General features: G+C 41.0%; 1 protein-coding gene across 3 annotated transcripts in view; it reads left to right on the top strand.

The window, feature by feature from the left end:
- dock3 (dedicator of cytokinesis 3) overlaps positions 1-25,136 on the top strand; it is an 822,502-nt gene that overhangs the window by 736,404 nt on the left and 60,962 nt on the right. For all 3 annotated transcript variants that reach the window (XM_052017225.1, XM_052017226.1, XM_052017224.1), the window contains exons 36-42: positions 804-864; positions 1,426-1,519; positions 5,559-5,707; positions 9,434-9,520; positions 12,372-12,476; positions 22,999-23,140; positions 23,588-23,754. In XM_052017225.1, the coding sequence (XP_051873185.1) occupies positions 804-864; positions 1,426-1,519; positions 5,559-5,707; positions 9,434-9,520; positions 12,372-12,476; positions 22,999-23,140; positions 23,588-23,754 (805 nt within the window). The remainder of the gene's footprint in view (positions 1-803; positions 865-1,425; positions 1,520-5,558; positions 5,708-9,433; positions 9,521-12,371; positions 12,477-22,998; positions 23,141-23,587; positions 23,755-25,136) is intronic.

The raw sequence follows: 25,136 nt of genomic DNA, 5'->3' as shown, positions 1-25,136 counted from the left end.
CACTGTATCTCAGTACGTGTGACAGTAATAAACCAATTCTCAAACCAATGGGGGCTTCTGAGCAATGCAGCAGTCCTCAAGTGGTGCATTGAGTTGCAGCCTAGACTAATTCTTTTATTGGCATTTCACTGTTATTCTGCGGTGGACACTATAGCAAAGCAACAGTCCAGGTTTTATGCGCCAATCTTCCCTGCCTTCCATTGGCCAAATCTCTACCAACATTTGAGTAAATCCATTTAAGGGAGACAACAGGAAGCAATTTCCACACAGATTTTAGCAGAAATCTGGAACTCTCTCACCCAAAAGACCTTGAATGCTGGGTCACTTCGAACTGCCACTTTTGAGATTGTTGGAAGTTTATTTGGTGAGAACATGAAGGTAAAGAGTGGTGTAACGGATCAGCCATGATCTAACTGAATGTGAAGCAGACTCAAGAGACTGAAGGACTTATTCCCATTCCTGTGTTCTTTATCTTGGTTCAAGCTGATGAGATCAAGAGTTAGCTTTGTGAAAAACTGCAAGTTTTAACTGTTCCCCACTATCTCATACCAATCGACCAATTCCCTACAACATCTGAATCTTGGTATTTGGCTGTCCAATTCCTTTCTCATGGCACTTTGGGGAAGTAATGATACATAGAGGCAGTTCATTTCTGCAGTGACAGTTTCAGTCTGACTCCATGCAGAAATGTGTATTATCTTTACAGAAATCCAGTATACTTTTTAATAAATCCTATAAAATGACACTATTTTTGTATCTATGGAAATAGAATTCCTAAGTACAAGTTCCTTATTTCTCCATAGGGATTGTATGAAAGGGGATGATGCTGAAAATAAGAAGATTGGCTGTACTGTTAATTTATTGGTAAGCATTTAAATTTCTCTTTGTTTAAGGGGATATTTCTTTTTTACTCACCAAATAGAGAAATGAGAATTTAGTTCCAATTTCACTACCAAGTGTCAGCAACATGCATTTCTTGGTCAGATATGCTGTGAGTCAGATGTAAAATAAAGCTCTCTCATTACTTATATAACATGACTTTGTTGGAAGATAGTGTATCCTCAGAACCGTCACATACAGAAGGTACAATACAGAGTAAAACTCCCTCAACACAGTCACATCAAACACTCCATGAGGTAAAACATGGCTTAGGTTCAGAATAAAGGTATCCCTACAAAGTCCTATCAAGCATTGCCAGGTTAAGTACAACTCAGGTTACATACCAGCTAAACCTACCACATACGCAGTCCCATCCTACATTCCCAAGATGGATATAACAGCATCAAACGAAGTAAGACTTTCAAGCAACATTGTTAGAGATCTAAAGGATCATAGGCAGTGACTAATACTGAAAGATTACCTTTTTTTATTAGCATGTTCCAGCTCTGATTCTCAAGTGTTTACAGAAATTTACATTTATTTCAGAACTTTTACAAATCGGAGATTAACAAGGAGGAGATGTATATCCGTTATATCCATAAACTGTGTGACATGCATCTACAGGCTGATAATTACACAGGTAAGGGTCAGTAAACTTGTTACAAGTTGCATGGAAATGAAAAGTTTCATAGTATGTTAAAGCAATACTCTTTGAAACTGGACTCCATGCTGACCCTTCATATTTCATTGTCTCATGAACCAGACACCAACATTTACAAGTTTTTCCTATGAATGTGAATAACCTCATATTTTCTGACATTATGCTCCATCTGCTACAAGTTTGATTCATTCACTTTATCTATAGCTTTTGTCTCCTCCTCACAGCCCATTTTTTCCCATTTGGTTTTGTAGAATCAGCAAACTTAGATACCTAAATCTTTGATATAAGTTGTGCAGAGCCGAAGGCCCAGTACAATCCTTGAAACAGCTAACAGATCTGCCAGCCAAAAAATGGTTCATTTATTCAGCATGACAATATGACAACAGGCTTAATCACATCAACAAGATCACTGACACCAAACTTTGCAGCTATATTTAATCAAGCCTTAAGGTTGTTACAACTGGATAAAATGAATACATTGTGTTTTTGAACGTTGTGTGGCTTGGTAGCATTTTGAATATCCATGGGTGAAGCACAGACTACCCTTAGAATCGATAAAGTTATTTTACCACAAGCTTTTTTGATAACCACATTTAATGTTCAGAAGGCACTGCATGTCTTAAGAGGTCAAAATCCCCAGTTTTATAAGGTGGATCAGGGTGTTCCCCAAGAAATAAGCTTTGCCATTATCACCTTCTTCTGCTGTTTTGTGCAGTATTACTCACTCAGTGAATTTACCTCCAGTTCATCGTCTTCCTCGTCTCTCCCCTTTCAACATTCTGAAGGGACAGTTCCCTCCTTGACTCCCTTGTTCACACTTCCATCTCCACATACATAGAAAAAACTACAGCACAATTCAGGCCCTTCGGCCCACAAAGCTGTGCCAAACATGTCCCTACCCTAGAAATTACTAGGCTTACCCGTAGCCCTCTATTATTCTCAGCTCCATGTACCTATCCAACAGTCTCTTAAAAGACCCTATCGTATCCGCCTCCACCACCATCGCCGGCAGCCCATTCCACGCACTCACTACTCTCTGAGTAAAAAACTTACCCCTGATATCTCCCCTATACCTACTCCCCAGCACCTTAAACCTGTGTCCTGTTGTGGCCACCATTTCAGCCCTGGGGAAAAGCCTCTGACTATCTACCCGATCAATACCTCTCATCATCTTATATACCTCTATAAGGTCCCCCTTCATCCTCCATCGCTCCAAGGAGAAAAGGCCGAGTTCCCTCAACCTACTTTCATAAGGCATGCTCCGCATTCCAGGCAGCATCCTTGTAAATCTCCTCTGAACCCTTTCTATGGCTTCCACATCCTTCCTGTAGTGAGGCAACCAGAACTGAGCACAGTACTCCAAATGGGGTCTGACCAGGGACCTATATAGCTGCAACAATGCCTCTCGGCTCCTAAATTCAATTCCCCGATTGATGAAGGACAATACACCATCTGCATTCTTAACCACAGAGTCAACCTGCGCAGCCGCTTTTTGGACTCAGACCCCAAGATCCCTCTGATCCTCCACACTGCCAAGAGTCCTACCATTAAGACTATATTCTGCCATCATATTTGACCTACCAAATACACCCATTCTGTTCTCATGGTACCTTCCTATGCAATTGCAGAAGATGCAGCACTTGCCCTTTTGGTTCTTCCCTTCCCAGCATCCGGGGATGCAACCAATCCTTCCAGCTGAAGGGGTGATTCACTTGTTAAAGAGACTGATATGGTTGCTAAATTTGCTGATGACACGAAGTTAGGTAATAATGTAAATTTCAAAGGGAATGGAAGGATATTACAAAGGGATATAGATATGTTAAGTATCTGGGTAAAGCTCTGGCGAATGGAGTATTATGTTGATAATACATTGGAGTATTATATTGATAAATTGGTAATTTGGTTTATTATTGTCACATGTATTGAGGTACAATAAAAAACTATGTTTTGCATGCCATCCATACAGATCATTTCATTACATCAGTACATTGAGGTAGTACAAGGGAAAAGCAATGACGGAATGCAGAATAAAGTGCAATTCTTAGAGACATACAATTTTTATAGAAGATACCTGGAATGCATGAGATGATGGGAAAAGTGGACAATGAAGAAGGTTACAATGGGATATTGGTCAACTGGGAAAGTGGCTGGAGGAATGGCAGATGGAATCTAACTCAGGCTAGTGCAAAGTGATGCATTTTGGGAAGTTAAACCAGGTCAAGACGTACACAGTGAATGGCAGGGTCCTAGGGATATTATTGAACAGAGTGACCTAGGGGTACAAATATATAGTGCCCTAAAAGTGGCGACACAGGTAGACAGGCTGGTGAGGAAGGTGTATGGCATGCCTGCCTCCAACAACAATGGCAATGTGTACAGAAGTTGGGATATCATGTTATAGTTGTACAGATATTTGGTTAGATCACACTTGGAATATTGTGTGTAATTCTGGTTACCACGCTAGAAGGGATTTGATTACACTAGAGAGGGTGCATGAAAGATTCACAAGGATGTTGCCTGGATTGGAGGGCTTGACATATAAGGAGAGGTTGGATAGGCTGGGACTGTTTTCCCTGGAGCAAAGGACTGAGGGATGACCTTACAGAGGTGTATAAAATCATGAGAGGCATAGATAAGGTAGATAGTCACAGCCTTTTTCCCAGAGTACGGAAGTATAAAATTAGAAGGCATTGGTTTAAGGTGAGAGGGGGAAGATTGAAAGGGGATCGCTTTTCACGCAGAGGGTGGTGGGTATATGGAATTAGCTGCCAGAGTAAGTTGTAGAGGCAGGTACAATTACAACGTTTAAAAGACTTTGGATAGGTACATGGATAGGAAAGGTTTAGAGGGCTATGGGATAAATGCAGGCAAATGGAACTAGTTTAGATTGGCATCTTAGTGGGCATGGATGAGATGGGTCGAAGGGCCTGTTTCCATGCTGTATTCTATAACTCTCAAACAACCAAACATAACTGAGAGTTTTAATAAACTATTATGCAACACATTTTATGTCCTTTTGTGTGTTGTAATGTGTTTTGTATTATCCTTTGCATCATCTGTGTCTTTGCATTATCCATGGAGATGCTCTTTTCTATTACCCTGGATAATTAAGTGTAAACTGAATGCGCTAATTTCTGTCCTATAGTGACTCCAATGGCACAGTTAACAAGTCGATTTATATAATGACTCATTGTTTTATCTTTCCATTGTATACTTGTCACCTTTTCATCGTTAGAATAACCTGAAAGTAGCCCAATAAAATGGATACTTTCAAATCCTCTTTATTGTAATTTTCAGTAAGTTGCAGAATTCTGTTCTTTATGCAGAAATGTGCTTGACAATTTGCTTGGACCATAGCTTTGCCTTCATGTCCCTCATGTTTTTTTCACCCTTGTTGGTGTCCTGTACTTTGCTGATTTGGCTCTAAGCAGTAAGAAAAAAAATAAAATGTCCTTCCCCAATGGCTCAGAAATTCTATGTAGTGCGTAATTAAGATTGACGATCAGGTGGGTCAGGTAGCTCACTTTGAGACATTGCTGGAAATTCATGCACTGGGCTGGCTGTAATGCTCTATCATCCATTCAAATTAGAACTTCCTGCCTTACCTCATGACGCCATCAAGAGGAACAGCTACACACTAACAAGAAGTAGATTAGAACAAAGCTTCTGCATACTTTATAGAATCTTACTGACATGACAGGGACTTTGGAACATCTGAGAGCAAAAGATGAACAAATAATACAACAATTCTCACATGGAAAAGTGGGAATCAAAAATCACTGTGTTAATGTGATGCATCTTGCAGCTAGTTTTCCTTTCAACTAAATTCAAGGATTGGCAGAACCTCAGGAATTTACATTTGGCATCTTCAGTGTAGCAGGGGAGAGACCTAATTATTTCTTCAAATCTCTCAGAGATGTGTAAGACTATACAGTACAATCTCATTAATTTTATGATAATGTAGACTATTTCTTAGTTTCCATGCTTTCTTGAATTGATTTGTTTTTCTCTCCTTTAGAGGCAGCATTTACACTGATGCTGTACTGGGAACTGCTTCAGTGGGAGGACAGACCCTTGCGGGAGTTTCTGCACTACCCAGCACAAAATGAGTGGCAGCGCAAGGAAGGATTGTGTCGCCAGGTTATCAACTACTTCAACAAGGGGAAGGTGAGTGCCAGAGCTTCTGCTTAGTGCTGCTGGCACCTTTCAGCAGTTGAATGCTGGCATTAGTAGTGATAGAGAAAACAGTCAGCAGTCAGCTAGCTGTGGTTGCTTCTGAAACAAATTTATGAACATCCTAGTGGGAACATCCAGAAACCTCTGTGAGAAATTCTTGATGGCGTGACTGGGAGGGCTCTCTGTATCATAATTGGGTCATGCAGGGTGTTCAGAGCCACCCTGCTGTCAAAATACAGAAGAGACTTTGTCAGCAGACAAAGCCAGTGCTATCAAAGCTGTCAAATACTGAAAACAGACTCAGAGACCATCAGAAACATCAAAAGTATTTAGCAAAAAAGTTGAAAGACTGAAAAAGACTCAATTATGAAGCTAATGTACTCTAAAAAGCTTCTAAACACACCAGGAACTTTAAACTATATGAAAATAAGTTTACAATCCATTAGAAATTTTAAAAATATCAATGAAGAATATTTTTACATTAAGAGTTTATTTATGACTAATAGTATTTGACATTTCCGCCCTGGGAAAAGGACTCTGATTCTACCTCATCTATGACTCTCATAATTTTATAAACTTCTGTTGGGTCTCCCTCAGCTTCCGATGCTGCAGAAAAAAACAATCCAAGTTTATCCTTGTAGCTAATACGCTCCAATCCAGGCAATATCCTGGTGAACCTCTTCTGCACCCTTTCCAAAGCCTCCACTATTATTCCTATAGCGTGGTTACCAGAACTGCACACAATACTCCAAATGCAGCCTATCCAAAGTTTTATACAGTTGCAGTTTGACTTACCAGCTTTTATACTCAGTGCTCTGACTGATGAAAGTAATCATGCCATACACTTTCTTTACCATTCTATTCACTTGTGTTGCCACTTTCAGGGAGCTATAGACTTACACCCCAAGATCCCTCTGTATATCAATGCACCTAAGGGTCCTGCCATTTACTGTATACTTTCCACTTGCATTTGACCTCCCAAAATGCATCACCTCACAATTGTCCACATTAAACTCCATCTGCTGTTTCTCTGCCCACATTCCATGGGTTCTAAGGTGGTTGATGAAGCCTCTGTGGGAAAAGCTGACTCTTCCACAGATGGGACAGGATGTCAATGGATTTGGAAGATGTTGCAGAGACAGCATGGTAGTATCTTAGCGTCCATCTTATAGCATGGAAACAGGCTCTTTGGCTCAGCACAACCATGTTGATCAAGGTGCCTACCTGAGCTAGTCCCATTTGCCTGCATTTTGCCCATATCCCTCTGAACCTTCCCTTTCCATTGAAGCTGCCCAAATGTCTTTTAAATGTTGTAATTGTACCCAGCTCTGGCAGCTTGTTCCATATACCTGCCACACTCTATGTGAAAAACCTGCCCCTTTAAATCTTTCCACTCTCACTTTAAGCCTATGCCTTCTAAGTTTAGATTCCTCTTCGCTCCAGGGAAAACAGTCCAAGCCTATCCAGTCACTCTTTATAACTCAAGCTCTCCAGCCCTGACAACATCCATTCTGACCAATGAAGGCAAGCATGCCATACACCTTCTTTACCTGTTTAACTGTGTCGCTACTTTCAGGAAACTATGTACTTGATCCCTATGCTTCTCCGTTCTACAACACTCCTCAGAGCCCTGACATTCACTGTGTATGTCCTGTAACTTCCCAAAATGCATCACTTCACATTTGTCTGAGTTAAATTCCATCTGCCATTCCTTTGCCCACTTTCCCAGTTGACCTAAATCCTGTTGTTACAACTTCTTCTCTGTCCACCATACCACCAATTATGATGTAATCTGTAAACTTACTAATCATGTCTCCTGCATTCTCATCCAAATTGTTAATATAGATGATGAATACAAACGACCCAGCACTGATTGCTGCGGCATACCACTGGTCACAGGCCTCCAATCTGAAAAACAACCCTCCACTACCACCCTCTGACTCCTTCCACCGAGCCAATTTTGTATCCAATTTTGCTAACTCACCTTGGATCCCATCTAGCCTTCCAGACCAGCCTACCATGGGGAATCTTGTCAAAGGCCTTGCTGAAGTCCATGTAGGCAACATCTACCACCCTGGCTTCATCAATTCTCTAAGTTACCTCTTCAAAAAACTCAATCAAATTCATGAGACATAACTTCCCGTGCATAAAGCCATGCTGACAATCCCAATCAGTCCTTACCTTTCCAAATGCAAATAGATCCTGTCTCTCAGAATCCCCTCCAATAACTTCCCACCTCTGATATTAGGCTCAACAGCTTGCCTTGGGTAGTTCTTGACTCCAGAATGTACAGGAGGACTGGGATCACTAATGCCCAGTAACCTTTGAGCTTGTGCTGGATTTGAGGTCTTGATCTTCATTCATCCATTTCCAAAGATGGCCTAAGGTTGTGCTGGTGCACTGAAGGCAATGGTGAATCTCATCATCAGAGTCGGTCTTAGTTTTCTGTGTGCATGTGCCAGCTTTTCAAACTATACTGCAGAGAAACCTCTTGACTCTAACCAACTTCATTATTCAATTCCCCAGATTATCTCTCTATGTAGTATTGTAATTGATTTGTTCTGTCATCTTTCACCCTTCATCTGGGACCTTAAATCCACCCAAACCCCTCAGATAGACAAAAGACCCTCTGGTGTTATTTTGATGAAAGCACAAACGTTCGACCTAGAATTCTGGGCAATATTTATTCTTCAAGCAGTTTCACTAAGTCAGATTATTGGCACTTGCACACTATCACATTATTTGTTACTTGCCTATTACATAAGGCAGAGAGAGGAAACTAGGGAAATTCAACTAACATCCAATGCTATTAAATTACTGAAGTTCAGAAAAAAATGCTTTGAAAATATTCAGTTGATGAAGAGCTAACATGCATTTCAAAATGGTAGTAATAACTGATGAACCTGACTGAAGTTTTTGAAGAGTATGTCAGTACAGTAGCTTCTAAAGGAAGTGTTAACTTAAGGTTGCTGCTACCTTAAGAGAATTAGTCACATTGTTATAGCTTGTGACATTATTTGCACTGGGTTTGCAGTTCTGTTGAAGACCAATTACCACAATAAATAGTTCTGTTTACTTGATGCCCTTGGTCAGAATGAGTTAGTAAGTAAAAATGATACTCAGCTCCAGACTAGTTCAGAAGAACCAACAAATAAATGACAGATGACAAACAGAGGAATATCAATGGATGTTGTTAATGTAGGCTTTCAGAAAGCATTTGTTAAAATCACTTGTAAAAGGCTATTAGCTAAAGTTAAAACTTCTGAAATTCTAAGCAATCAGCCCAAATCTTCTGGTATCCTGATGAAGGGTTTCAACCTGAAACACGACAATTCCTCCCCTGACTCCAGCCGTAAATGCTGATTCACCTGAAGATTGTTGCTTCAAATCTTCTGGTGACTAGTGAGTAACCAAACTGGCTCTCTGGAAGCATGTGGTTTCAACTAGTGTGATCCCAGGTACACACATCTGAGAGGAGGCCAGCTCCCAATCAATTGGCCAGGCCCTGCACAGTGCAGAACAGAGTTACTTAGATTCTCGGAGCTCAGGCTTGCTGCTCGGATAGTGTTAGCCCACTCCAGGCCCACTGTGCTTTCACAATTTGTGAATTACTTGAGTAAAGGAACACTGGCAGAACTAACCTTTGTTTCAGTGATGACCTTCTTAAGCATTTTTATATTTGCACTGAATTGACTTTTTGTTTATTTTTTTGTTTAGTGCTGGGAGTATGGGATCCCTCTCTGTCGGGAACTGGCCAGTCAGTATGAAGCCTTCTATGATTATCACAGTCTGAGCTGGATTCGGGTATGTAATGCAGAGTCATTCACAAGGGCCACAAGCTGCTTGATCTACATTTCTGATGGATAAAATCAATGATGCAAATATATAGTAGGATGAACATTTGATTGTACTCATGTTTTCTGCAAAGCTATAAATAGAGCTTGAATTTTTTGGTGTTTATTGTGGTTCGGCTGAGGGATATTCTATCAATGTTTATATTTTCTTAAACCTCACTCACATCAATTTTTTCATAAAACATAACTAAATTGAAATCAATAATAACTAAGTCTTTACCTTAATTATTCTTCAGCCACATTCTCATTTTTTTCATGTAATTATGAACAACACCAATGGTTTTGTGCCCCATTTCCACCCGTGCTTTTACCTCTCCAGCTATATTCACCATTGTAACAACATGACCAGCACATCCCACCAAAACATGGGATTGTTCAGTAAGCTCAGTAAGAAATTTAAAAGCCACTTGTTCCTTTAAAGGAAAACGAAAAGTGAATGTTGATATTTATTGCTGCTTTATCAGCACCCAACACCCACACACTGGTCCTTTACCATTTCCTTCCTAAATATCAAGTACTGTGGTATAATGGTTCACACGGTGCAATGATTTATATTCAGATATATATTTATATTCAGTCATGGCTGCAAAGGACAGTATTCCACCGTGTTCCAAACACTGCCACCGTTCCTGTGCTTCCCTCCTGAACAGTCTCTTGTATCATGGTGCTGTGATTTTTGAGTGAAACTATTCTCTCATTATCTTAACTTCCCAGGAAAATGTTGACAAAAGTATCTTTTCAAACTGAATGAATATGACCAGGGCCTGCCCATGGATGTTTTTTATATTAACTTCCAGAAGGCATTTGAAGATGGCCCATACCCAAGACCGTTAGCTAAAGTTTGGAAACTCACGATATTCAAGACAATTTATTGACCCATGTGGGAAATGGAGCAAGTGGCAGGAGAGGAGGGATAATGGTCAAATTGGCATGATCTAACCAGCAGGATCCTGCAAAACATCTGTATTGAGGCCACAGTATTCACAGTACTTATAAGCAGATGTTGGGATAAAAGCCCTGAATCCAAACTTATTGATAGGCAGCATTGTACCAACGTGGATAGCAGCATTACATTGCAGACTGTTAGATTGTCAGATGTATCACTATATCAGGTGAGTGGATGCAACAATGACAAACAGAATATTTCTGAAAAGGTTAGAGTGGAGTACTATTTAAATGGTGGAAAGCTAGATGCAATTAAAGTACATAAAGCCTCAGAGGTCCATGTATATAGCCATTAAAATATCAGCCACAGGCACAGAAAATAATCACAAAGATAATGGAATACTGGTCTTTAATATCAAGACATCTGGCAAATGAGTGGTAGAATTATGTTGCAGTTGTGCAAAGCCCTGATTAGATTGCAGCTGGAGAACTGAGAGCAGTGGACACTACAGTTTAGGAAGGATATTATTTTCCGGGAGGGGGGGGGGTAACGTTGTAGATTAATAAGAATGATACCTGAACTCTGCAACAGTAAATTAAGGATGTAGTCCCTAGTATTTAAATGGATTATTTTTTAGAAATTCTAAAGATATTAACAGAAACAAATAGAGCAGATAGAGGAAATTATTTCCACTGGCTGGGAAATCTAGGACTCGGGACAAAGTCCAACAAATAGGCCGAGACCTTTTAGCAGTGAAAGAGATGGTAGAAATTTGGGATGGTCTTCTGAAAATGGAAACAGATGCTAGGTCACATTTATTTTTAAATCTGAGAACAATTTTTGTTAATTAAATATTGTAAGCAATTTTGGGAAAGTTGGATATAAGATATAAGGTAAGATCTCTTTATTAGTCACATGTACATCAAAACACACAGTGAAATGCATCCATTGCGTAGAGTGTTCTGGGGGCAGCCCACAAGTGTCGTCACGCTTCCAGCGCCAACATAGCATGTCTACAACTTCCTAACCCATACGTCTTTGGAATGTGGGAGGAAACTGGAGCACCCAAAGGAAACCCAAGCAGACACACAGGGAGAACGTACAAACTCCTTACAGACAGTGGCCGGAATTGAACCCAGGTTGCTGGCACTGTAATAACATTATGCTAACCACTACACTACTCTGCCTGCTGATGTCAGAGATCATCCATGATCTTACTAAATGGAGGAATGGGCTCAGAGGTAAAAGCTGCTCCAGTGAATTTGGGGGAGGACAGAACTGGGCCTAATGATGAAGCTTACTACTGATGACTTTCCTCAAGAAATCCACTGTCTAGATTTTCACATGAAAATTGGTAGAGTGAGGAGACTGAAGGACTAGCAATACCTGTGTATCTGTACCCCAGAACCAATGCCTCAGGAAGACAAACAGAAATACAAAGTTGTATTTCAAGTTTGCTTTTCGTGACTTTAGTACATCCCAAATCAGTTTACGGCCAATAAAGTACTTTCTAAAGAGTAGTCACTGTAGTAATGTAAGAAAATGTCAGAAAAATTTACCCACAAAAAACCTTGTGATAATGATCAAATAATTTGATTTTTTTGGTTATATTTATTGAATGACATCAGGGATAATTCCTCTGCATCACAACAACTTTTATTCACCTCAGAGAATAGATGGTGCTTCCAACAATGCAACTCAGCACAGCACAGAAGAGCCAATCAATATTTTTGAGCTCAAGATTCTCAGAGCTGAAGTTGATACCAGCTGAGGCATGGCTATCAATAGGATGGGAAACATAGTTTAAGTATTCTGTAGGAATGTTCTTCACTCTAATTTTTCTCTTAAGGCTCTTAACAAAATTGCCATGTTCGATGATTCATCCTGAACTAATAGTTTTTGCTACTCTTAACAGAAAATGGAAGCAGCATATTATGACAACATATTAGAACAGCAGCGCCTGGAACCAGAGTTCTTCAGGGTTGGATTTTATGGCAGGAAGTTTCCATTCTACCTACGGGTAAGTGAAGTCCAGATTTTTGTTATCCTTGTAAGTATTTTATTCCATTGTTCTGAAAGATCTCTGAGAAGTAAAGGAGGCCATTTCAGCCACAGGACTATACAGTGGTGCAGCTGTAGAGATGCTGCCTCACTGTATAGTCCTGTATTGTTGCCTCACTGTATTGTTCAATCCTGACCTCCGGTGTTGTCTTTGTGAAGTTCACATGTTCTCCCTGCTTGCATGTGTTTCTTATGGTGCTCCGGTCAGTTACTTACCCCTTGTATGTAGGTGAGCGGTAGAATCAGGAGGGAGTTGATGGGAATATTGGGAAAATAACACGTGAGTAGTGTAGGATTGATGTAAGTGGATGGCTGATGCAGGATCAGTGGGTCAAGAGCCTGTTTCCATTTTTTTCCCCATAATTTAAGAACTTCAGGCAAACTGCAGCTCCTGAAGTAGAAATGCAGTCTGCTTTATCAAGCTTGATGCTGGGAAAATCAGTGTCTCGCAGTGTTTATGTACATCTGTCTCTTTTTGTAACTGGACTTTAGCAAGGCCTTTGACAAGGTCTCTCATGCTAGACTAGTCTGGAAGGTTAGACTGCATAATTGGCTCAGTGGTAGGAAGCAGAGTGTGATGATCGAGGATTGTTTCTCAGACTGGAGGCCTGTATCTAGTGGTGTGCCATAGTGGTCGGTGCTGGGACCTTTGTTGTTTGTAATTTATATAAACGATTTGGATGGTAATGTACAAGGCGTGGTTCGTAAGTTTGCAGATGATACTAAAGTAGGTGATATCGTAGACTGTGAAGAAGGTTACGAAAAATTACAGGGGGATCTAGGTATGTGGGCTGAGGATTGGCAAATGGTTTTCAATCCAGATAAATATGAGGTATTGCATTTTGGGAGATCAAATCAGGTTAGGACTTATACAGTGAATGGTAGGGCCCTGGGTGAGTGTTATGGAACAGAAGGACCTAGGAGTGTAAGTGCATAGTTCACTAAAAGTGGCGTCACAGGTAGATAGGAGCAGAAGGATCTCGGAGTGTTGAAGAAGGTGTTTGGCACGCGGGCCTTCTTCGGTCAAGGCACTGAGTATAGCAGTTGTATAAGACGTTGGTGAGGCCGCACTTGGAGTATTGTGTACAAGTTTGGTCACCCTATTATCGAATAGATGTTATTAAACTAGAAAGAGTGCAGAAAAGATTTATCAGGATGTTGCCTGTACTTGGGGGCCTGAGTTACAAGGAGAGGTTGCATAGACTAGGACTTTATTCGCTGGAACGTAGGAGATTGAGCGGTAACCTGATAGAGGTATATAAGATCATGAGGGGCAAAGACAGGGTGAAAGCACATAGTCTTTTTCCCAGGGAGGGGCGCTAAAAATGGGAGGCATAGGTTTAAGATCAGAGGTGGGAAATTTGTAAGGGACATCAGGGGCAGCTTCTTCACGTGCATATTTGGAATGAGCTACCAGAAATAATGGTTGAGGTGGGCACATTAGCAACATCTAAAAGTCATCTAGGTAAGTACATGGATAGGAGGGATTTAGAGGGCTATGGGCCAAATACGGTCAGATGGGACTAGCTCGCTGGGCAACACAGTTGACGTGGATGAGTTGGGCCGAAGGGCCTGTTTCCATGCTGTATGACTCTTTAACTCCGTCCACATGTCTATCTAATAGTAATTTGTCTTTGCATGAATACCTGTGATTTTTCTTCAGCAGTGGGAATATTCTTTGTATTCCTTAGAGTTTGTTGCAGTTACTGTATATTTTGTACTGGAAAATATGTATGTTCTGTGATACTTGTGTTGAATATTCATCTGTTTAAACTGGATATAATTTCTTCAGCAGTCCTTGTTGTTATATCTCTCCCTAGTGGTTAAATGTAGTTAGTACAGAGAGATTTGTCAATTACCTTCTGTGAAATTACATCAGAAATAGGTGCAGGAGTCGACCATTTTGCTCTTTGAACGTGTGTCACCAATCATCAAGATCATGACCAATCTTCTACCTCAAGTACCGTTTTTCTGCTCCCTCCCCATATTCCTTGATTTCTTTAATATTCAGGTACCTATTGATATCAGTTTTTTGAGTGCAATCAATTACTGATCCTCCACAGTCCTCCAGACTAGAGAATTCGCCACCTTCTGCTGAATGAAACTTCTCTTCGTCTCAATACTAAATGGCCAAGCCCCAAAGTGGCATTGTGACCCTGTTTTTCAATTCCTCAGTCAGGGGAAATATATTCCCTGCAACCAGCCTGTACAGTCCTATAGGAATTTTAAATGAAATCTCCTTTAATTCTGATGTGGTATTGTTGCCGTCACTAAGGCTTGGTTGAAGGAAGGACAGGGCTTAGAATGTGGCTTTAGTTTATTGAGACTATGAATAGGTGTACAAGATTCAGTGTAACAGTGAGATCAGGGATGTGTTTAAGGATTTATCAAGATAGGCAGGGGATGAGAGGGAGGATTTGGTGTAATGAAAGAGTTTTAAATTTGAATTGAAGTCATTAGGTGAAAAGAATGCAGCACTATCCCAACATCACAGGGTTTTAAATATTCGGGTGAGCCAGAGGGGAAATATAAGAGGAGGTGGCATTACACTGTTAGTCAATGACTGCATTACTTTAGTTTTGAGAGTGGATATCCCAGATTAGGAACAAAAAGGGTGTTGTCACGTTGCTGGGGGTGCATTACAGACCACCCAATAGTCAATAGGAGATGGAGGAACAGATGAGTAGCAGATATCAGAGAGGTGCAATAAATAAATATTGTACTAGGGGATTTTAATTTCCCCAAGTATAAATTGGGATTGCCTTAGCGTTAAAGGCTCAGAGTGGGTAGAATTTTTGAGATGTGTTCAAGAGAGATTTTTGACACAGTATGTAGATAGATCAATGAGGGAAGGAGCATTATTGGACCTTATTTTGGGGAATGAAGCTGGTCAAGTGGAGGGAGTGTCAATGGGGGAGCATTTTGGGAATAGTGACCATAACTCCATATAATTTCAAAGTGGTTATGGAAAATGATAGGGATGGACCAGAAATAAATGTCTTAAAATGGTGGAAGGCCAACTGCATTAGAATAAGACAGGACCTGGCTAAGGCTGACTGAGAGAATTTACTTGCAAGCAAGTCTACACAGTGGGGAGCATTCAAAGGAGAAATAGCAAGAATTCAAGGTGAACATGTTCCTGAAAGGGTAAAACCCAGGGGTCACAATTTGATGAGGGTAGTGCAGCAAATGCAGTTTACATGGACCGCAGTCAAGCCTTTGACAAAGTCCCACATGGGAGACTATTCCAAATGGTTAGGGTCCATGGGATCCAGGGAAATTTGGCAAACTGGATCCAAAAGTGGCTTGGAAGTAGGAGACAGAGGGTGATGGTCAAAGGTTGTTTTAGTGATTGGATGCCCATTGCTAATGGTGTTCCTGAGGGATCGGTGTTGGGACCCTTGCTGTTTGTAATATACATGAATGATTTGCATGTGGATGTGGGAGATATGATTGATAAGTTTGCAGATGACACAGAGATTGGTGGAATTGTTGGTGAAAAAGTGTGGAGGTAGTCTTCGGCTACAGGGTGATATGTGTTGATGAAATGGGCTGAGATTTGGCTGATGGAGTTTAATCCAGACAACAATGAGGTGATGCATTTTGGGAGTACTAATGAGGCTAGGACATACACTGTGAATGGTAGGATCTTAGGGAGCATTGCTGAACAGTGGGACCTTGGAGTACAAGTCCAGAGATCTTTGAAGGTGGTAGCACAAGTGGATAACGTGGTTAGGAAAGCACATGCAATCCTAGCCTTCATTATTTGGGGTATTGAATAAAAAAGCAAGGGGATTATGCTCCAATTTTATAAAACTTTGGAGTACTGCATGCAATCCTGTGCACCACATTATAGGAAAGATGTGATACTACTGGAGAGGGTACAGAGCAGATTCACCAGACTGTTGCCTGGAACTGAGCAGTTCAGTTATGAGGAAAGACTGGAGAGGGTAGGTCTGTTTTCCCTGGAGTGGAGAAGGTTAAGAGGGGACATGATTGAGGTATGTAAAATTATGAGGGGTATAGATAGGGTAGCCTGCAGGAAGTGGTGGGCCAAATGGCCTTTTTCCATGCTGTACATCCGTATGAGTCTACGACTGTAACACTTGAAGCTCACAGCATCAGATTAATCTTGTAATAATTTGAGAGCATTCCATATGTAAAGCCTGAATGTACATCTGAAAGGTTATCGTTTGAAAATGATGAAGAAAACATTTGTTAGACAGATGTTCGGCAATATTATGGGAGGTTTCAAACAGTGTGTGAATGCACTAATTTTATTCTTTTACCGCTTGTTGCATCATCCGTGTAGGCACTCTTTTCATTGTTAGTTTCAGTCCTTTTTTTTAATGAGTTTATTTCTGTGGATGTGATTCAGATTTGTGTGCTATGTATTCTGGGCACACCAGGATATAGCTCTTTCCAATCTGGAATTTGTGTTGAGATCCAACCCAGACAGATTTTATGTATGTTCTATGGTCTGCTGCCTGTTTATGGGCCCAGTGTATCAATGGAGTGTCCCGCTCCAGACTCCAGTGAACACAAAACACGAAACATGGAATTACTTTAAATGAAGGTGCTCGTCAGTCACAGTGAGGCTACTAAATTGCTGATGTAGTACATACAGATGGGTGTGGTAGGATGTGATTTATTTAGGATGGGCTGAAGCACTATTGATCAGATCTGAAAATTGTTTGGAGAAAGGAGGGAATTCTTATCTAATCCATTCTGTAGTGTGCAATTGTGATAAAAAGTATCATCCTGAAATCTTAACACTGATTCTGTTTACACAGATGTTGTCTGGCCTACTGGATGCTTCTTTTGTTTTATCTAGTCATGATCACATTGCTGTATGTGCAACTTTGCTGAGCACATTTCATTTTTTGCGATCTGGATGCTGCTCTTGAGAAGACAGTGGGGAACCACCATCTTAAACCATTGTAATCTTTCTAGTGAAGGCCACAGTGTTGTTGGGCAGGGAGATTCAGGACTCGGACCCAGTGACAATGGAGGGACAGTAATATAATTCCAAGTCAGGAAGCTGTGCAACCTGGAAAGGCACTTGCAGGTGCTGGTGTTCCCATGAGCCTGCTGCCCTTGTCCTTCTTGGTGATATAAGTTGCAGTTTGGGAAATGCTATCAGTGGCCTATGTGAGTATTAGATGGCACACACTATAACTACATGGGGTGTGAATGGAATACCAAATGAGGCCTCCTTTAACCTAGTTGTATTAAGCATTTTGAGAGTTGTTGGTGCAGCACTCTTCCAGGCAAGTGGAGAATATTCCATCACCCTCCTGACTTGGCTTTGAGGTCTCAGGTGGCAAATCACTTGCTGCAGGACTCCCTGCTTCTGGCCTGCTCTTGAAGCCATGCAATTGTGCGACTGGTGCATAGAACAAAGAACATTACAACACAGGAACAGGCCCTTTGGCCCATGTTGTCTGTGCCAACCATGATGCCAAATTAAACTAATCCCATCTGCTTGCCCATGGTCCTTATCCTTCAATTCTCTGCCTGTTTATGTGCCTGTCTAAAACATTGCCATCATATCCACATCCACCATGTCCCCTGGCAGCACATTGCAGGCACCTACACTCTTTGTGTAAGAAAACATTCCTTGTAAAACTCCTTTAAACTTTGCCCCACTCATCTTAAAGCTATGCCCTCTGGCATTTATCATTTCTACCCTGGGAAAAAGTGGTTTAATATCACTATACCTAATCCAGTTTAGTTTCTAATCAATGGTGAGCCCTAGATGTTGATGGTGGGGAACATGGTGAATACGATGTCATTGAACATCAAGGGTAAGTGGTTAAACTCTCACTAGTGGAAATGGTCATTTCCTGGAAATTTTGTGGAACAAGTGTCATTTAACACTTATCAGCCCATATCTGAATGTTGTCTAGATCTTGCTGTAGGCAGGCATAGATTAATTCATTTGCTGTGAAGTTGTGAATGGAATTGAACATTTTGCAGTCATCACTGAACATCCCCACTCTGACCTTGTAATTGCTTGTAATTGCTTGTCAGATTTCATACATTACAACAATGCTTATGCTTCAAAAGTTCTTCATTGGTTGTAAAGTACTTTGGGATGTTCTAAACTCATAAAAGAAACAGGAGAAATGCCTAATTCACAGCACTGTTTTTTGGATCTTTGATCCATGCCTGCATATTGATAAATATCTCAGAGCTAATTAGTGTAGTGATATTGAGCCATGTGGCCTCATTAAATGTCACTGTGGTGGTGGTTTAACTAACCTCAATTAGGTGGTGAGAGAGCACAGTAATTGCTTCCAGCCCTTATGACAAGGAAGGGAAATATCGATAAAGTTCCTAGCCCCTGATCACCACATTTCTGTCATCCATGCACATGAATGTGTGTGCACACACTGAAAATAGTTACAGGGTCAGGTATTAGAGGATACTGTGCCAGTGGACCTGCATCCTCATAAGGAGGAGATCTTTCTATTGATGAACAAATGAGGATGAGGAATTTAAATGAAAAACCCTTCCTAATTTTGATTAGGAATTAAAGAGCATAATTACTCTTTGTATATAAGAGATCTTCATTTCAGCTCAGTTTTTAAGTTTTAAAAGTTTTGCTTGAAATTCTAACTGAAGTTAATATTGGGCTGAAGGGCCTGTTCCTGTGCCATATTGTTCTAAAATGTTCATCAGTGGTGTATTCCTTAACGTATTAACATAACAATTTTATTATCCTACTAACCAGTCCAATGACCTCTCAAAATGAGATTGTAAATTAAATGGCAACTTCCACTATGCTTTGTGCTATTGTTATGAAGGCTGATAAGAGCATGAGAGATTTACAAGTAAGTTCACTGATGTTAACAATTCCTTGATCCAAGGATGATCTCTACCAAATTTCACTGATAGATTCTTGAGGTGACTCTGTAATCCAATCCAAGATGCTTCTAAGTGCCAGAGCTGCAGGCTTGTCTGGGATTTTTTTCCTTATCCTTTCTGTGTACTTTCATCAGCTTTGAGGACAAGGTGTTTCTCTTTGGTCATCAGTTCATGGGATGTTATGAAGCCACTGAGACTGCTCTTGATAGCTCTTCCCAGTTCACAATATCTTTGTAGTTCACCTATGCAGCATCATTTCTGACCACCAAGGGGTCTGACTATGACTGAGATTGTTTTTTTTAGGATTTGAGAATTGGCCATCCATGCATATTCAGTTGGGAGGAGTTAAAGGCCTATGCTAATGACACTGGCTTTGGCAGGAGCATAGATGGTGGAAAGGTATCTGCTGCTTCTTTAGGATCTGAGCATCACTGACAAGGCCAGCCTTTGTTGGCCATACCTAACTTCCCTTGAGAAGGTGGTGTTGAGCCACCTTCCTGCACCTCTGCAGTCCTGGTGAAGGTACTCCTACAGTGCTGTTTGGAGGGGAATTCCAGGATTTAGAGTCAGTAACTGGTAATATATTTCCAAGTAAGATTGGAATGCAACTTGGAGATAAACTGCAGGTAGTAGTGTCCCATGCACCTGCTACCCCTTCTTGGTGGTAGAGGTCGCAAGTAGGGAGATGTTGTCAGTGTTGCCTGGGCAAGTAACTGCAGTGCAACTTGTAGATGGTACACACTGCAGCCACTGTGCACTGGTGGTGGGGGGGAATGAATGTTTAGGGTGATTAATGGGGTGCCTATCAAGTGGGCTGTTTTGTCCAAGGTGGTGTTGAATTTCTTGAGAGTTATTGAAGTTGCGCTCATTTGAACAAGTGGAGATTACTTCATCGCACTCTAGGAAAGGCCTTGGGTGGTCAGGAGGTGATTCACTCATCATAGGATACCCAGCCTCTGATTTGTTCTTGTGGCTACAGTATTTATGTGGCTGGTCCATTTGAATTTCTGGTCAGTGGTGAACCCAAGATATTGATGGTGATTGAATGTCATGAACAGGTGGTTAGACTCTCTCCTGTTGGAGATAATCATTGACTGACCAGTTAGACCTTTTAGTGATGCAAATGTTACTTGCCACTTATCAGCCCATGCCTGAATATTGTCTCGGTCTTGCTGCATGCAGACCTGGGCTGCTTCATTCGCTGAGAAGTTGCAAATGGAGAAAAACATTGAGCAATCATCAGTGAATGAAAAGAAGGTCACTGATGAAGCAGCTGAAGACACTACTCTGAGGAACACTTGCAATAATCTCCGAGGGATGATGTGACTGTCCTGCAACAGCCATAACCATCTTCCTTTATGTGTGGTATGACTCCAACTGTTGAGGTGTTTTCCCTTTCACACCCATTAACTTTTACCAGAGCACCATGATGCCATACTCAGTCAAATGTTGCTTTGATATCAAGGACAATCACTCTCAGCTCACTTCTGTAATCCAGTTCTTTGGCCCCTGTTTGGACCCAGGCTGTGATGAGGTCAGGAGCTGAGTGACTCTGGTGGAACCCAAACTGGGCATTGGTGAGCAGTTTATTGGTGAGTAAGTATCACTTCTGGCAACAGCTTCCACCATTTTGCTGATGATTAGAATGAATAATTGAGCAGTAATTAGCCAGACTGGATTTATCCTGCTTTTTGTGAACCTGGGTAATTTTATCCATTGTCAATTAGATGCCAATGTTCCGTAGCCTGACTCAAGATGCAGCTAGTTCTGGAGCGTAGGTCTTCAGTACCATAGTTGGGATGTTTGGTCCTGTCATCTTTGCTGCATCAGTTATAGAGTCAGAGGATCATAGTATCATATAGCATGAACAAGCCCTTCAGCCCATTGCATCTGTGCCAACACTAATCCCATTTTTATTCTACCCACATTCCTAACAACTCCTCCCCAGATTCTACCACTCACCTACACACTAGGGACAATTTACAATGGCCATGTAACCTACCAACCTGCATGTCTTTCAGATGTAAGGGGAAACTGGAGCACCCAGAGGAAACCCACACAGTCACAGGAAAAATATGCAAATTCCACACAGACAGCACTCAAGGTCAGGATTGAACCCAGATTGTTGGAGCAATGGGGCAGCGTCTCTATCGGATGCACTACCATGCTGTCACTGTTGTCCAGTCTTTGCTTGATATCACAGGAGCTGAATTGAATTGCTTTAGTTTCTGTGATGGTGGAGATCTCAGGAGGAAGCCCAGATGAATCATCTATTCAGCACTTCAGGCCAAATGTGGTTGCAAATCCTTCAACCTTTTTCTTAGCATTCCCATGCTGGGCCCCGCTATCATTGAGAATATGAATGTTTTCAGGGCATCCACCTCCCTTTAGCAGTTTAATTGTCCACCACTATTAACGATTAGACGTGCAAGGAGTGCAGCGCAGGGATCTGATCCGTTGATCAACACTACTTCTGATAGGCTGGTGGCTGGGTTCAGTGACATGATGGACCACAATGAGTCGGACCATTTTCTTGTTTAAGCCTTCTTATTGCCATTGGAACTGCAGTCTTTCTCAGTCTGCTGTGTATCGAGGACTTTTCGGATTGTTCTTTGTCTAGAATCTCTCCCATAACCTTACCACCATAGGTAGCCCTACCAAGAATGAGCAGTCCTCTTCAGTATACCCTCTGCTCACCTCAAATGGGGAGAGAGGTTAGGAAAGTCTGTCCCATCTCTCCTGGCTGGGAAACTGCACCCAGTGGGATCACCATTACAGATTTCCCTCTCTACATCCTTTTCTCCCCACAATCCACTGGCCAAAACTCAAAAGATATCATCAACCAATAGGCATCAACGCCAATGATTGGAACGAGCAAGCTGCTAGCTGGTCAACATGCTGCCACCTAGGTCCATCAAGGCACATACTATTTTATGGTCTATTGACTTACTGTTGAGGCGGAATGCTGGCAGCAGAAGGAGGAGACCAACCTGGGCTATAAATTCCACTCCTCCAAGCAACAACATGCCTCCACTGCCAAAGAACATGTGCATACCAAGCTAAACAGGTGTCATCCTCAATCCCAAGGTCCACTGCTGATGCTGATGGTGTAGAATCTGGAGAAGCTGGGTTAATATAAGAGCAGAGAAGGTTAAGATGTAATTTGACAAAGGCTTTCAAAATAATGTATAGTTTTAATAAAGAAAGTAAAGAGACATTGTTTGGTGAAAGGGTCAGTAATCAGATGATATGTATGTAATTGTCAAAAGGACCACATGATATGTGGCAGCTCTATTTTACACAGCAAGTTCAAGTGATCTGGAGTTCATTTCTTACATGAAAGTAGAAATACATCCAATAGTAACTTACAAAAGGTAATTGGGTCAATCGTAAGTGCATCACATATCCCAGACTTTTAGTATTTTCTTGTTTATTCTGATTCAATTAAGAAACCCAAATCATTAGCTGTTTTCTGATTGTGATGAACTGCTGTATAATCATGATATTTTCTGCCTTCAGATTTTGTTCAGACTTCCAGTCTTTCTTCTGTTCTATTGAAATAATTGTTAGTTCATTCTAACTCTTCCCTTTTTTCTCTTCTCTCACTGTAGAACAAGGAGTTTGTGTGCCGTGGTCATGATTATGAGAGGCTTGAGGCTTTTCAGCAAAGGATGCTGACAGAATTCCCACAAGCCATTGCCATGCAACATCTTAACCAGCCTGATGAAACCATCCTGCAGTCTGATGCACAGTGTATCCTCCCACCTTGTTCAGGAGTCCCAGTAACAGTCAATAGTTAATCCTTTACAGACTGATAGGTCCTTGATCAAAACTATTTGATTGAAAATGGCAACAGCAGTAGGAACAGAACAGGTTCCCATATCTGCTCTGGTTTTGGGTGAGACAAAATTAGACAGCATTCCTTGCCCAGTTTCAGTGATTGAGCTCAATTGTAATGCCTGGTGGGTTTGAATGGCTGATTCAGTGACCAGTCACACACATGAAGCAAGGCCAGTTGGGCTGCAGATACCGATGAAACCACAGTGGATAGCAGCAGCTTCAGAAGAGGAAAATTAGAGCAAGTCATGCCTCCCTAAATCATCCAGTACTGGCAATTAACCATTTGACAGCGGAGTTTTCAATGTAAGATGATGATGACCTTTTTATTTGCTGTGCAGTTTTCTTTGACCTTGCTTGTAGATCTACAAATATATGCAGTGTGCCCAATTCCAGAGAATGTGGATGTTCTCCAGATGGAGAGAGTTCCGGACCGAATTAAGAGCTTTTATCGCGTAAACAATATCAGCCACTTTCGATATGACAGACCGTTTCACAAAGGTTCAAAGGACAAAGAAAATGAGTTCAAGGTGGGTGTAGTATGTAGCGCTAACAATAAACCCTCCTGTTCCTGCAGTTGGCCTACCCTTCTCTGCAGACTGGGCAGACCTTTCTTAAACTGCTAATGGAGCCATCAGTGGTAGGTAGGCAAAAGTGGAGCTGTTAATCACGCTAAACACTTTGCAGCTGTTAATGGAACAGATGGACATGAAATATCAGAAGGGAATTTAGGATATCCCCAACAGGTTAGGCAGTATATGTGGAAAGAGAAACAGAGTTAAAGCTACAAGTAACCTTTCAGAACTACCTTCACTGTCTGACATAATATATAAAGAATACAAGCATTGAGAAGGTATCAGAGATCAGTCATCCCTGAGGAACTGCACCAGGTATTCAGTCAAGTGCCAAGTTTTAATAAGTATATGTGGGCAGCAAATTATTAGAGGCCATTTGACTGAGTCTGATACTGTCCAAACTCATCCATTTTCACAAATAGATATTGATCTAGAAGTAAAAGGGGAACTCAACTGATGCTTTTTTTCCCTTCCCCTAATCAAAGGGTAACTGTAGATTTCATTCAACATTTATCCACTTATACGAGTGTATTATGTCACTCACTTGTACTATGTTACGATACCATACAGCTAATTAGGATCAGGGAGGCAGAGATAACATCTTGTTATTGTGACAAACAGATCTCAATGTAAACACAGTGATTTACCATGTGAAATAATGTTTAAGGTAGTAACAAGCCCACCAACCTCAAGGCAGCAGTTACTCTTCCAATTACTGTAAAACTGCAGACTCAGGACATTGGTGGTTATTCCTACTAATACTATAACACATACTTTTAGTTCACAGTTTCTTGCAATGCTACACAGTAGAATAGTGTGAACCCAGTATATTTAAAGAGAGCATGGGAAAAAGGGCCCCAGTAAGTTTCAAGGAAATGTAGTAAAGAGAGCCAGTTGAGTTTAAAAGAAGCTCAGGAACCAGAGCCCTGGTGTGTTAAAGAAAATGTGGAATCAGCACCTGGTGACCCAGATACCAAACTATCAGGATTTCCAAATGGATGGATAGCGGATTATCAGAGTTTTATTGGATTGGGCAGATTAGATTGGACAGTTTAATAAAAGGTCTGCCATAATCTAATAAACCACACTACTTCCCCTTTAAAAACAATAATGTATACTATGTGAAAATATTTACTTATATATTATATGATTATAGATTTACAAAACAGTTACAGATTTTGTTGCTGTAGTGTCTGCAGGTATTTTTAGTGTACTAGTTGTTATTTATTGAAGGCAATCATTCTCAAACTAAATTGGAATATCAGGTACAACAATGTATCATGGTCATACCCTATGATACACTCACATTCATACACTGTTTCTCCTTTAAAAAGAAA

This window comes from Pristis pectinata, chromosome 6 (genome assembly GCF_009764475.1).
Source record: "Pristis pectinata isolate sPriPec2 chromosome 6, sPriPec2.1.pri, whole genome shotgun sequence".
Lineage (NCBI taxonomy): Eukaryota > Metazoa > Chordata > Chondrichthyes > Rhinopristiformes > Pristidae > Pristis > Pristis pectinata.
This window is presented reverse-complemented; position numbering and strand designations above follow the sequence as displayed.